Raw genomic sequence first — 13,685 nt, 5'->3', positions numbered from 1 at the left:
GTTATCATGATAGACAAACTTTCAACGTTATTTTTCAATAAATCAATGGCATCTGCAAAAAAAACAGTAGCACTGGCACGAAATCATGTTAAATTAAGGAATGTATCTCCCGCATGAATAGCTCTAATTCCGTGTCGGGGTTTGACGTTACTTTTGGTCCTTTGGTCTTTCAAATACATGTAGTTCGTTTAAATGAATTGTTTACGAACAATAGTGTTATTGTTATCATAACAATATAACTGTCAAAGTGTTCTGTGTCTAAGTTTGGGTTTGATGTCATGCAAAAAAAAGTCTTGTTACGCTATAAATTATGCAAAACCTAAATTTAAATGCATGCTGCAACATTTAGTTCTGAATTTTTCTTATAATGTTAATAAAAACGAATTTTCCCTGACCTGTTTTTTTTGTAGATTTATCAACATGTCCAACAAAAATTCAGACTTTGAAACACGTACGTGTATATACAGATGCATGTTTACTGTTTGTCGAACGTGAATTGTCATGGGACGACGCGGATAAAAGCTGCAGAAATCTAGGAGGAGATTTAGTAACAATAAAAGATAGTTCTAAAGAAAAGTTCATTTTGGATTCTTTAAAATTAGAACATTGGAATGCAGCAAATATATGGATTGGTGCTACAGACAAGGAAAAAGAAGGCCACTGGCGCTGGATAGACGGTATTAGAAAAAAATTGTTTTTGTTCTTTTTGCTGTATCAACTTTTTGCAAAAGAATGATTTGCTGTACTTAAAGAAGAGAATAACTGTAGTCGTTTTAACTTTTTCCAATCTATTTCATTGGGTAATATTGGCATTAGATATTATTCCTGTAGTTTTCAATGAAACGATTGGGTTTAACTTAATAAATAATGATATTTTTAATTATTTTTAGATCAAAACAATCATATAATACCTAATCAATTCTGTTATATGACATACTTAAATTTGATTTCATAAAGTTTTTTTGTACTGATGATTACAACCTGTAAACATTGCAAATCGTGCAAGGGCTTATCTTACGGAGATACAGCTTATGTAAAACGAAGCTAGGTAAACAAGTGTTTAATTTAGTGCTTCCATAATTATAACCCCGAGTTTCATATGTATTACAGGCGCTCGACAGTGAGCACATTTTCGTCGCATTTTGCTCTCTCACTGAAGCTGCATAATAGATATGTGTCCATGAAATAAGCAGTGCGATGCGATAAAAGATAATTCGCTTGTAAATTCCATTTCGCCGACTATATGCATAGCGACTATCGATATTTGGTTCAAAGCTGTGTATATCTTAATATCTTAGTATTTATAAGCTATACAGTGGAATACATAAACAGGGTTACAGGAATTACCAAAAATATTTGACAGTACAACAGATCTCACAAAACTCCAAAACTCAACTCCTCCATTAACGTAAACGCGCAACTGGTTTAACCCAACAAAAGGTATTGCCAGTACCATGTCAGTCTATCTGGAGCATGTGTTGTTCGTTGTTGTTTGTTTTTGTTTGTTCTAATACACAAAAAAAGGATACAGAGCAGTGGTCATTCAAGTTGACTATATATTTCCCGTTATTTGCCTTTCAACTGCTTTAAGAGATAAACACTCACTGAAAATGACTCACAGGTAAAAGAGCATCATCATTGCAGATATAAGTGCAAAAAAGGATTTTAGGATCTTTTACGTTTGTCTTTGTATTAATTCTGTTTTATATGAGTACAAATAAAGAGCAAGTGGGCAATGTTAGTAACCTTTGAAATATCGAATCTTTCTTGAAGTATCAATAAACCAAATTCAACTAAATACATATGATGTCGAACTCAAAGTCTTACATTGTCATTGGAATTAGCGGGATTCGGAAAGAATATGTAGATGATTTTCTATTTAGAATGAGAAAAAAACTGGTGTGAACTGTTGAAAAATCGAGCGTTTTTGTATTGTTGCAATATATTCAAATGACTATAATTGAAACATTCGGAAAACTTTACATTTAGTAATATATTTGTCGTTATAATAGTTAACTTTGCCTTTAGTTGAGTCTGTTATCTGTAAATCGTAAATCGTAAAGTTGGTTGACCGTTACGGAATATCCGTTTCACAATTGATAGCGGATATGTTCCTAAAGTCGAAACTACAATCCCGTTCTCTTTTCCCGAATGTGACCTACCGAATTAGACTTATTACCGGGTTTGTACCAACACGAGCAACACGACGGGTGCCACATGTGGAGCAGGATCTGCTTACCCTTCCGGAGCACCTGAGATCACCCTCAGTTTTTGGTGGTGTTCGTGTTGCTCAGTCATTAGTTTTCTATGTTGTGTTTTGTCACTATTGTTTGTCTGTTTGTCTTTTACTTTTTTAGCCATGGCGTTGTCAGTTTATTTTAGACATATGAGTTTGAATGTCCCTTTGGTATCTTTCGCCCCTCTTTTGTCTGAATGAAAGACGTTTGATAATGAAATTTCTTATCGACTGCAAGTAATATTTTAAACAAATTTTTTGACACGCTTCTAGTATACATTTACATGGAGTACTATACGGTATAGTTTTTCTCATTGTTGAAGGTCGTACAGTGAACTCTAATTGTTTTAATCTACGCCATTTTGTCTCTGGTAGATAGCTGTCTCATTGGCAATCATGTCAAATCTTCTTAACTTTATATCCCATGATATTTTATATTTAAGTAGTATTCTACAATTGTAATAGTTCAAATCATACTTTAAACGAATCCCAAGAGTTGAATAGGGTATAAAAATATGGCCATCCCTCCTTATTCCTACTCCTTACAAAGTACGTTTGCTTGCACCTTGTATCCGCCAGTTTAAAACGCATGAAAGAGGTGCGCCCGTTTAGAAATTGCAGTAAATATATAAACACGTTTTCGTCCGGTTAGATTGAGGACGTTAATTTAATTAATATTACTCTTGTAGGAAGAGTGCTAAGCTATATGCAAGTTAAGGAACACTTGCAACAACTCATTGAGGGGTCCATATGTGACCTGTTGCAAGGCAAATTGTTTCCCTCATCTAACGAACCATTTTGTCAATACCAGTGTCAATTTCCCACTCTAAATACCTGTTCATACACTGTGCAGAGCCTACCTATTATATTATTTGTTAAATTGACGAATTTTCTCGTTCTGAATATACACGAAATGTTTTAATCAATATTGGGACATTGCTAAAAAAAAGAAGACTCATTACAAGCGATCCTCATTGCATGTTCATCGACTGGCAAACAAATAAGCATGTGTGGTACGTGTACATAGTGTCCATTGAACCTCTATGAAAAATCACATTTATATCATCTTTGCCGAAATTCAATTTTAAGTTGGCAGGATTAACTTTAGTTTGTATTTTTTACTGAATACTTTCAGGAAGTAGTGTAACATACAGTCATTTTGCAAAAGGACAAGGAAATAACCACAACACAGGATTTTTATTTGCTGGTGGTTCAAACGAAGACTGCGCTCTGATTAGACGTAGTGATGGTGGCCTGTGGCATGATTATCCATGTCACTCAATCGTAGGAAATATAGGATATCATTACAGTTATGCTTGTGAATTCCGTAAGATATACATGTATGGTATGCTTTCAATTCAAATTCCTTAGTACTACACTTACAAAACCTTCTCATATTCATATACTAGTACTAATTTTGGTAAACGTTAACGTGGCTAATAGTAATGAGATTATCAAACATGTTTCTGTTGACTCCTAGCTACAATGTTTCTTTAAACCGTTGTCATGTCCTATCCTAGCGCCCCAACTCCATAGATCAGCAGGTATTTCGAACATCTATATAGACCAATAAGATAAAACTTACTGACAATCGCCATGTCAATCGTCAGAAGCCCAAGCCAATAGTGACACTTATATTAAATATTCAAATAATTTAATATTTATAAGGGGCCGGACACCTAGTTATCTGTTCGACCCTCTACATTTTTAAAAGACTATTTATGTTTATTAATTTTACAAATTTAATATTAAAATATTTAAATATTAAATATTACTATATATGTATTGAATTTATTTTCACAATTTCCAATAAGTTACTCTACAGATAAAAAAAAAATAAACAGTAATCTGGGACAAAAAAAAAGAATACATAAATGAAAGACTGAGGCAACTTAGTAGGGATACATAATTCATAGACTTGTAATAATTGAATATAGTCGAGACCAACCAGAAAATCAATAATAGTATTATCTTTGAAATGCATAGAAAATGAGCTACCAGGGGCGGATACAGCAATTCTTAAAGGGGTTCCAACCTAGAAAAAAGGAGGGGGTTCCAACCATATGTCCCAATTCAAAAGCATAAGACCTGGAATTCCCCACCCCCTCCCCCGGATTCGCCACTGCCCATGGATGATATCACATTCCAAAATCTTTCTGCAAAGAGACATCTTGAACCAGGAAGGTTGTATTTTCTGCCCAAATTACACAAACTAGATCATGAATAGAAAAAGCTCAACAGAATCAAACGATGTATACAAAAGACCGATTTCAAGTGGAAACTATTATTCGGAACTGTTTAAGAGAGAAAAGGGAAGCATTTAGATAAAGACATGCTTCCAGTAGTATTAAAACAATAAACAAATTTAAGGGACTCTTTATAATTTATCAAATTAAATCTTGAGAAATTGCAGATAAATATGACACCTTCTTAGCCAGTTATGACATAAAAGAATTGTAAAACAATATGTCCAATGCAGAAATGATCGATGCAGTAAAACATGCTTGACCGACAATAATTAAATGTAATATTGACCCCCCTTTCCCCTTTTGAGATATACATTGGATCTTCTTAAGATAGTACTCGACAATAACGAATTTATATTTAATAATAAATATTACAAAACTACAGCTGGAGTTCCAAAGGGAAATAGCTCATCACCTGAGCTTACCAATCTGACAGTTTATGAAGTCTTTAAAAGCATTTTAGGAACTTTCAAACACAGATTAAAAAAATATCAAGCCTTTATAAGTTTAGAGACGATGGATTTTTTTGATTAACAATGAAGGTACAGATGATGAAATAACAGAATGTTTTTAGTATGCGAACGAGCATCATGCTTTACTAAAACTTATAAACGATTAATCGCAAACTAAATTGCAGATTTAAGATGTATCGGTATTCAATGGTCCAAGAATTAGAGAAACAGGCTTCTTAGATCTCACCACATTCCACAAAGGGACCTTACCACATTCCACAAAGAAACTGAAAAGTATCAGTAACTATAGATAGGTTCTTATTCCATCCATCCTCTACTGACAAAGGCAAAATTAGAGGAGAAATGCTTCGCTTTAAGAGATGCACAAGAAATCCAGAAGCTTTTCATACACAATATGAGTTTTTTTCTGAAGACCTTAATAAAAAGGGATATAAAGAAAATGAAATTAAACTGTTGTACAGGATGTTACAGACAGCAAACCAAACAAGTGACACATTGATTGTAAACCCAATTTTGTTTTGTTATAGTCGCATCCCTTGGTATTCTCCACAATGTTTTCAAGACATATACCACATTTCAAGAAAAAGATTTCAAAACACGATGAATTAAAAAATGATGAAGAGGCAAAACCTTTATTTTATTAAAGACCTCTATTCGCTTTTCGCCGGCAAAAGAACTTGAAGTACAAAGTTACTTCCGCAACTCTCAATACACACACATATGCATATATATATATTTTTATTAACAATGAAAGTACAGATGATGAAATAACAGAATGTTTTTAGTATGCGAACAAGCATCATGCTTTACTTAAACTTAAAAAACGATAAATCGCAAACTAAATTGCAGATTTAAGATGTATCGGTATTCAATGGTCCAAGAATCAGAGAAACAGGCTTCTTAGAACTCACCACATTCCAGAAAGGGACCTTACCACATTCCACAAAGAAACTGAAAAGTATCATTAACTATAGATAGGTTCTTATTCCATCCATCCTCTACTGACAAAGGCAAAATTAGAGAAGAAATGCTTCGCTTTAAGAGATGCACAAGAAATCCAGAAGCTTTTCATACACAATATGAGTTTTTTTCTGAAGGCCTTACTATCGTTTGTTTTATTATATATATATAATAAAAACTATAACACAAGTTTCCATACGTTTCGGCCATTACGGCCTTCTTCATTGAAATAAATTACAAAATTGAAACAACAATTGCATCGCTTGGATACATTATGTTACAATAAAAGCAATAGTAGTATACTGCTGTTCAATAGTCATAAATCAATTTAACTGAAACAAATCCGGGTCACAAACCAAAACTGAGGGAAACACATCAACTATAAGAAGAAACAAAAAACAAAAGAAACACTGAACTGCTACAAGAACAAGCGCCAACATACATAAAAAACGGACTATGTGATAACAATTGCCATATTCCTGACTTGGTACAGGACATTTTAAGAAAAATGGTGGGTTGAACCTGGTTTTATGGCTAGCCAAACCACCCGCTTATATAGCAATATTAAAAATACCGCTAAAATGACAACATTACGTGACAGGAATAAAGTACAAATAAAAAAAGAACATTCCGGACAGAGAAATACATAAATAAATTATATAATAGTCCATTTCAACATGTAAACCACAGAATAACAACGAACACCTAAAATTGATTTACGACAGAACACAAATACAGCACAATAGAATAATGAACTGTGCGTCACACGAATGTATCAACGCCACAAAAAGTGACGTCACAGGTAAATTTCATTAATTTAACATCGACTGGACTATAAAACTTACTCGACTTGACCGAGTATTCGAATCAACCGAGTTCGACTCATCAGAGGTAATTATGCATTGATCAAACGGGAATTTTACCGGGACCGAGAAATTACTTCGACTCATCCGAGTTTTCGACACAACCGAGTTCGACACAACGAGGTTCGACTGTATATCCCATTTGAAATGATATTTAAGGGCTTGTATTTCCTATCGTGATTTTGTTGATAAAAAGTTTCCTACTCACAAGGAAGCTATTAAACTAAGAGTTCCATGTCGTCATGTGGAAATTTTGCTACGTAAATTAAACGGACGCTATCACGGGTTGGTTGACCGTTATGAAATATTCGTTTCACAGATGATAGCGTATTTGTTTCTTTTGCCGTAACTAAAATTCCGTCCACTTTACACGAATGAGATCTACCGAATTAGACTTATTACGGCGTTTTACTACCATGAGCAACACAACGACTGCCACATGTGGAGCAGAATCTGCCTACTCTTCCGGATCACCTTAAATTACAACCAGTTTTTGAAAGTTTATTTGAGTTTTCTATGTTGTGTTTTGTGTACCATGGTTTTTGGGGTAAACATTGAAAATGTTATACAAGACTATCCATTTTGTTTTTATAAATTCATATTTATAATACAAAAATATAGTTATTGAAGATTCTACTCACACTCACACTTTCTCTCACTACTAACACACAGTCACTGCAATCTTACCATTAGTATGCATGCATGTCTATATAAAATGTAAAACTGCTTACTACAGTATAATTTAAAGTATAAATAATAATAAATCACGAAAAAATTGTATGTAGTGTGCACCAGAATCTTTCATACGCATCTGCTCTATAATTTTTGTTTGCAATATAAAATTCATTAGATTGGTATTGTTTTATTCTGGGTTTAAAGCCTATTACAATAGGAGCTATATTTCTTAACTTACATCTGAAGATGTAGTTTTAAGCTATAAAAATGAACAAATTTATAAACAAACTCTAAGTAATAAATCCCAACAAAATTTCTTTCTTACTGATGCTGAATTGCTCATCAAATAATTTGATTTTCTGTAAAAATGACAACTAAAAATTGTAGGTAACATTACAATCATAAAATAAATGTTATATTATTTCCTCCTCCTCATTACAGAAGGTACATAGACTTGTTTCCTTTTTCTTGATTCTATATAAAAATTATTGGTAGGTATAATTCTATGGAATACTTTACATTGAAAATTCTTTAAATATGTATCCCTAGAACATCTTTTCAAAAGAGAAAAATACTAAGACCATTCTGAGATTTCAGAATTTGTTACTTTCTCCAATTTGAAAAATTTCTCATATGGGAGTATGCATATTTTATCTACAAGATCTCTGTATACAAATTTCAAGTTCTTATTTTCCAAGATCTTTTCAGAAAATGAATCAAAAGGAACAAAATCTTTGAAGTTCAAATCACAATTATTATAATCTTTGATGTTTTTTTTTTATATATTTTCGAATGTAAGATTATAAACTATATTCTCGCTATTTTACGAAATTTTCCTTTGATCTTACTGACTGATAATTTCCTTTCTCAGCGGAGTCAAGTGTTACGAACATTATCGCTAGAAACTAAGAGAGCACGTGTCAATGAAATTAACAACGTCTTCATAGGTAAAATAGCGATAAACAGATTATCATTGGTCATCTCAACTCGAATGCTTTTCTCCGGCTCAAGCGAGTAAATTATCAATCTCGTTGAGACAACCAACGATAATCTATAAGTATTTCAAAAAAATTCCAAAATAAATTTTTTTCTTACTTGCTGAAATGTTAACAATGATTTACTTTGACTATCTACAATGTCCTTTATAAATTGTATACCATATAACTTCCATTTCAAATAAACAGGGTATTCAGATACTGGTATAAAGTTTAAAATAGCCAATGGTAAAATTTCTGGAACACAACTTTTGTATAAAGCTTTGCAATGTGTAGACAAACAAATATGTCTTTCCATAATAGATTTTTTAAGCAATTAGAAATTTCTTTAATCTTATCTTTTTGTAATGTAAAGACTCTGTCACCACCTATCTGTTTTAGTTCTGCTAGTAATAAATTCTGCCAAGTACCATCTGAATTTGATATAAATCTCTTTACCCAAGATAATTTAAGATATGTACAGAAAGACTGCAAATGCACCATATGTAATCCTCCCTGTGAAAAATCTGCAATAAGAGTACTACACTTGACTCTCATTGTTTCATATCTTTCTTCAAATATGTTGGGGAAAAGTTTCAAAAACTCAAATTTTGTTGAATTCTAATCTCTTTCCAAATGCATGTACTTCATTCTTCTGACAACTATGCACCTCCCAACATTTATGATTCATACATTAAGGTCTATTTTATATCGTTTACTCATATTTTGATAAACATTGTTAATCGTTACATCTATGCACTAAAACGTAATCTTTTTTTATTTCTTCGTTGATATTTCGTAATTTGAGTTTTAAAAAAATGTAATTTAAGTTACAAAGGGCATCGGACTTTTGCATTTTGTAGCTATTTAAACTCAGGACAATTTAACCCTATATCATGTAATGGTTGAAAACAGTAGTTTCAAGATAATAACAGTCTTACATTGTATCAAAAGTGCTATTCGAGTTTAATTTACATTTCGGACTGATACATTTATGAAGTACATTTGTAATGATTTGATTGAATTTCTCTGTGGGAAAAGGTATAGGGTTTTTTTCCTTATCGTATGTTTTGTTATTCTGCTTTTAGTGTGCGCTTCAATGTGTTGAAATCATAAGACACTGCATTAATTTGATAAACTAATCAGTTGAAAATGAGTTTTAAATCATAAAGATATCTCATACAAAAAAAACGTTCATATAGTTTATAAAGGGTCATTGCTTATACTATATGATTGACATTCATCACAGAAAAGACAAATCCCCATGAAGATTTTTAAATAATTATTCATAAAACACGATTGGCTTAATTTAAGAACGAAACATGAATTTGAAGATGACAAATGATAACGAAGTATTTCTACGAGCTGCGTATTTTTCTATCATTTAACGAAAATAAAATTCTCATGAATAAAAAAATAAACATCCTAAGACTGCCATTGAGACAACTATCCACCATGATTCAAACGAAGTGAATTTATAGGCAACATTGCGACATTCAACAGTGAGAAAAACATATACCGTAATGTCGGCGTTAAAAGGTTTGACATGAAAAATATGAAATAATTCAAACAAGAAAACAGAAAATTGTGGATAGTGTCGATTATAAACAAAATCTTTCACGTGCTTTATATAAATTAAGGAAATATAATATCCTTTTATAAAAGGGCAAAACCGTATCTGATGTCTTTTTTTTTCTTGTTTTGTCACAGAGGGTATTACAAGCCAAGTATTCGGCACTTTGTGTTTACATTAATGATTGCTCATAAATTCATTTGATGTAAATTTACTTTCAAAATGTTGATTCTGCACACCAAGGTGTTTCTGTTTCAAGATATAAAATGTCTAGATGAACTATGCACAACTTTTCGGGATTTTTTGGTTTGTGATGCATTTCAACCTCGTATTTGTTTGGCCCTTCAACTGTTTTTTTTTTCGAGTTCCACTGGTAGGTCTAATGTAGACGACTATTGAAGTTATATTTTAATATAGCGGATGTGGTCGTGTGGTCTAGAGCGCTGGACATGAGGCTAAGCGATTGGTGCTGTAGTGTATCAAAGGTGTGAGTTCGAATCCCGTTGAGGGATAAAAATTTGTCAGCATAAAAGTCTAATTCTAACACTGTTGGGTGTAATTTTCAGACTTATATAAATATTTGTATTAACCCCGCGTCTCAAACACACTGCGATCCAGTGGGCATATATATTGTATGGTTGTCACTTGCTTAGACTTTTTTGTATGATATACCTATTTCTAGTAACTGTATAATGAATTGAATCATTATCCCATACGGTATATAAAAATTGTTGAGTTAGATTGCTGACAAATAACAAATACATTGTGTATTAAATAATGATATAACATCTTCACACGCTTAAAACACATGTCTTATGTCTATCTCTAGATTCGCCTTACGTGACAAGGTAACACTACGACTATTGAAGTTATATTTTAATATAGCGGATGTGGTCGTGTGGTCTAGAGCTCTGGACATGAGGCTAAGCGATTGGTGCTGTAGTGTATCAAAGATGTGAGTTTGAATCCCTTTGAGGGACAAAAATTTGTCAGCATAAAAGTCTAATTCTAACACTGTTGGGTGTAATTTTCAGACTTATATAAATATTTGTATTAACCCCGCATCTCAAACACACTGAGATTCAGTGGGCATATATATTGTATGATTGTCACTTGCTTAGACTTGTTTGTATGATATACCTATTTCTAGTGACTGTATAATGAATTGAATCATTATCCCACACGGTATATAAAAATTGTTGAGTTAGATTGCTGACAAATAACAAATACATTGTGTATTAAATAATAATATAACATCTTCACACGCTTAAAACACATGTCTTATGTCTATCTCTAGATTCGCCTAACGTGACAAGGTAACACTACGACTATTGAAGTTATATTTTAATATAGCGGATGTGGTCGTGTGGTCTAGAGCGCTGGACATGAGGCTAAGCGATTGGTGCTGTAGTGTATCAAAGGTGTGAGTTCGAATCCCGTTGAGGGACAAAAATTTGTCAGCATAAAAGTCTAATTCTTACACTGTTGGGTGTAATTTTCAAACTTATATATATATATATATATATATATATATATATGATGAGGTTTTTTTTCTTTTATTTTCTCTGAGCCTTAAAAACTTGATTTATACTGGTTTATGAGAATGAACAAAAAGTTAATATCTTAAGTTGGGTAGCGTCCGACATTACATTATGCATTCAAATTAATTTAAAAATGAGTCCATTAGTCATGAAAACTGTAGTCAAATTGCAAAAGCTTTCACTGATCCGGAACGATTCTAAATATTCGGAGACCGTAAATATATTTGAAAGTTAAGTACATCGGAAAAATCGAGAAGTGTCAGTAAATTGGAATTTACTTATTGGTTTGATTATTGAAATTGTGTTAACTCTTCTTCCATTATCTTAAGTTCCAATTCCAACGTGTCACACATTTGTTTCAGTTTTCCACAGGCGAGACTTGTATTTCCACTGTTCATGTCTACTGATGTTTGGATAATGTTGTAAATATCTAAACCCATTGTTGCGATGGCAAAAGGTAAAGTTATCTTCAAAGTGGATTTGCTGACAGCTAAAACTTTTTCAGTACCAACTAATGCCCTGAAGCTTGTTTTTCCGGTCGCTACTTGTATTCCCGTTTCAATTCCCTTTCTTGCGCGTACTACTTCCGTTGAAACATCAACGACGGTTGCACTTTCTGTAAAAAGTTCTGTTGCTTCAGTAATCTGTGTGACTATGTTTGCACTTTCAACCACTTCAGAAACAGCGGTTGTATTCGTAACAACTGCTTTACTGGGTCCCAAAAATCCTTTGCAAGCATTTAAGATTACAGGGACATGTATACCTTTTTTCATATTAGTAGCCCATTGTTTTATTTGTTCTGCAGATCCATTCTCTGTCATAAAGTCTTCGATTGCTTTTTGATGTTTATCCATCGCGATCTTGTCTTTTTTCAAAGCACATTCTGCAAGTTTCAGCAGGTCACTTTCTTTCAACATATTAGCAATCGATGCCCCACAAGCAGTCACTGACCCAAGAAAAGATAGTGTGCCTCCGGGTAGTGCACACCATACCAATGACATACCTGAAGTCAAAGGAGCAAGAAATAACCCTGCAACTAGTGCACCTGTTCCAACTAAAGACCCCGAGTTCCCAACTAGTTTGGCGATATTGGTGTCTTTAGCGACAGTAGTTATCTTTAATATCAATTCCGATAATACTGAAATAGTATATCGCCGCTGCTGCAACGTTTCTACTAAGCTTTTCCTTAGACCCTCTTCCCTGTTCACAGCTGCATGATAAGGTAAATCTTCTGAAGAAAAAAATACAAACTTAAACTTTAAAAATAATGTGTTGTATCCAGTGAGATCTTTTAGCATAGATAAATATCAAAATTTATCAAAAAGATATATGAAACTTATAATAACCACAAGAGGAATATAGTTTCCAATTTTAATCCACTAATAAGGAAGCTATTTGAAGAATTTCGGTCAAAATTAAATAAAAGTTTCATATATATTTTACTGAGAAACTGGCGTATTACATTTATATTATTTGAAAACGGTATTAAACCTGCGCGCATAATCATTGCATTTGCGCGCAAAATCATTACGTTTGCGCACATATTTTCTTTAGAGTTGCGCGCATTCTTTAAGAGGTAAACTCAGGTAAATAAGAAAAAATTATACTTATTTATTAATTCTACTATTACTTTCGAGTAGTACAAATCCGTTTTATAAAGCACACGCACTTAATCCTGGAACAATATACAGATAAAAATACAGAAAATAGAAAATCTAAAGATTAAAAGTACTAATTTTACACGTCATAACATGCTCAAAAATATACGTAGTACACTTGGATTATCTTGGATGCTCAAAGACTTAGAGGAAAATGGGAATCCGGTGAATTACATTAGCAATTATTAACGATGCATTTCTACGAAATATCCCCTGTCTTATGTGTTTTGTCTACACGAAAGTAAATCCATCGTACACAAATCTCCCCCCCCCCCCAAACCACCACCAAACACCCCCATTTTTTTTCTTACAAATGAAACTCCATATGTGTGTCTTAGTGTAATTTCACAACTAAATAGTTTATTCATTAAATTGGCATTCGGTGAAATAATGAAACAGAATGCTTATTACTCTGAAATATTCGCAAATGCAAGCAAAGACCACGCTCAAACGTAAACAGAATTTAATCCCCAAATGCGCGCAAAT

At 32.9% G+C, this 13,685-nt stretch overlaps 2 protein-coding genes across 2 annotated transcripts in view; one reads left to right on the top strand and one right to left on the bottom strand.

Annotated features, from left to right (window-relative positions):
• The window catches only part of LOC127720927 (uncharacterized transporter slc-17.2-like), a 207,951-nt gene that overhangs the window by 63,050 nt on the left and 131,216 nt on the right, over positions 1–13,685 (top strand). The gene's annotated exons all lie outside the window — the stretch shown is intronic.
• The window catches only part of LOC127720185 (uncharacterized), a 31,970-nt gene continuing 25,909 nt past the window's right edge, over positions 7,625–13,685 (bottom strand). The window contains exon 3 of the mRNA XM_052226659.1: positions 7,625–12,772. Coding sequence (XP_052082619.1) covers positions 11,832–12,772 — 941 coding nt within the window. The 3' untranslated portion in view covers positions 7,625–11,831. The remainder of the gene's footprint in view (positions 12,773–13,685) is intronic.

Source organism: Mytilus californianus, unplaced genomic scaffold (genome assembly GCF_021869535.1).
Source record: "Mytilus californianus isolate M0D057914Y unplaced genomic scaffold, xbMytCali1.0.p SCAF_11, whole genome shotgun sequence".
NCBI classification, from domain to species: domain Eukaryota; kingdom Metazoa; phylum Mollusca; class Bivalvia; order Mytilida; family Mytilidae; genus Mytilus; species Mytilus californianus.
This window is presented reverse-complemented; position numbering and strand designations above follow the sequence as displayed.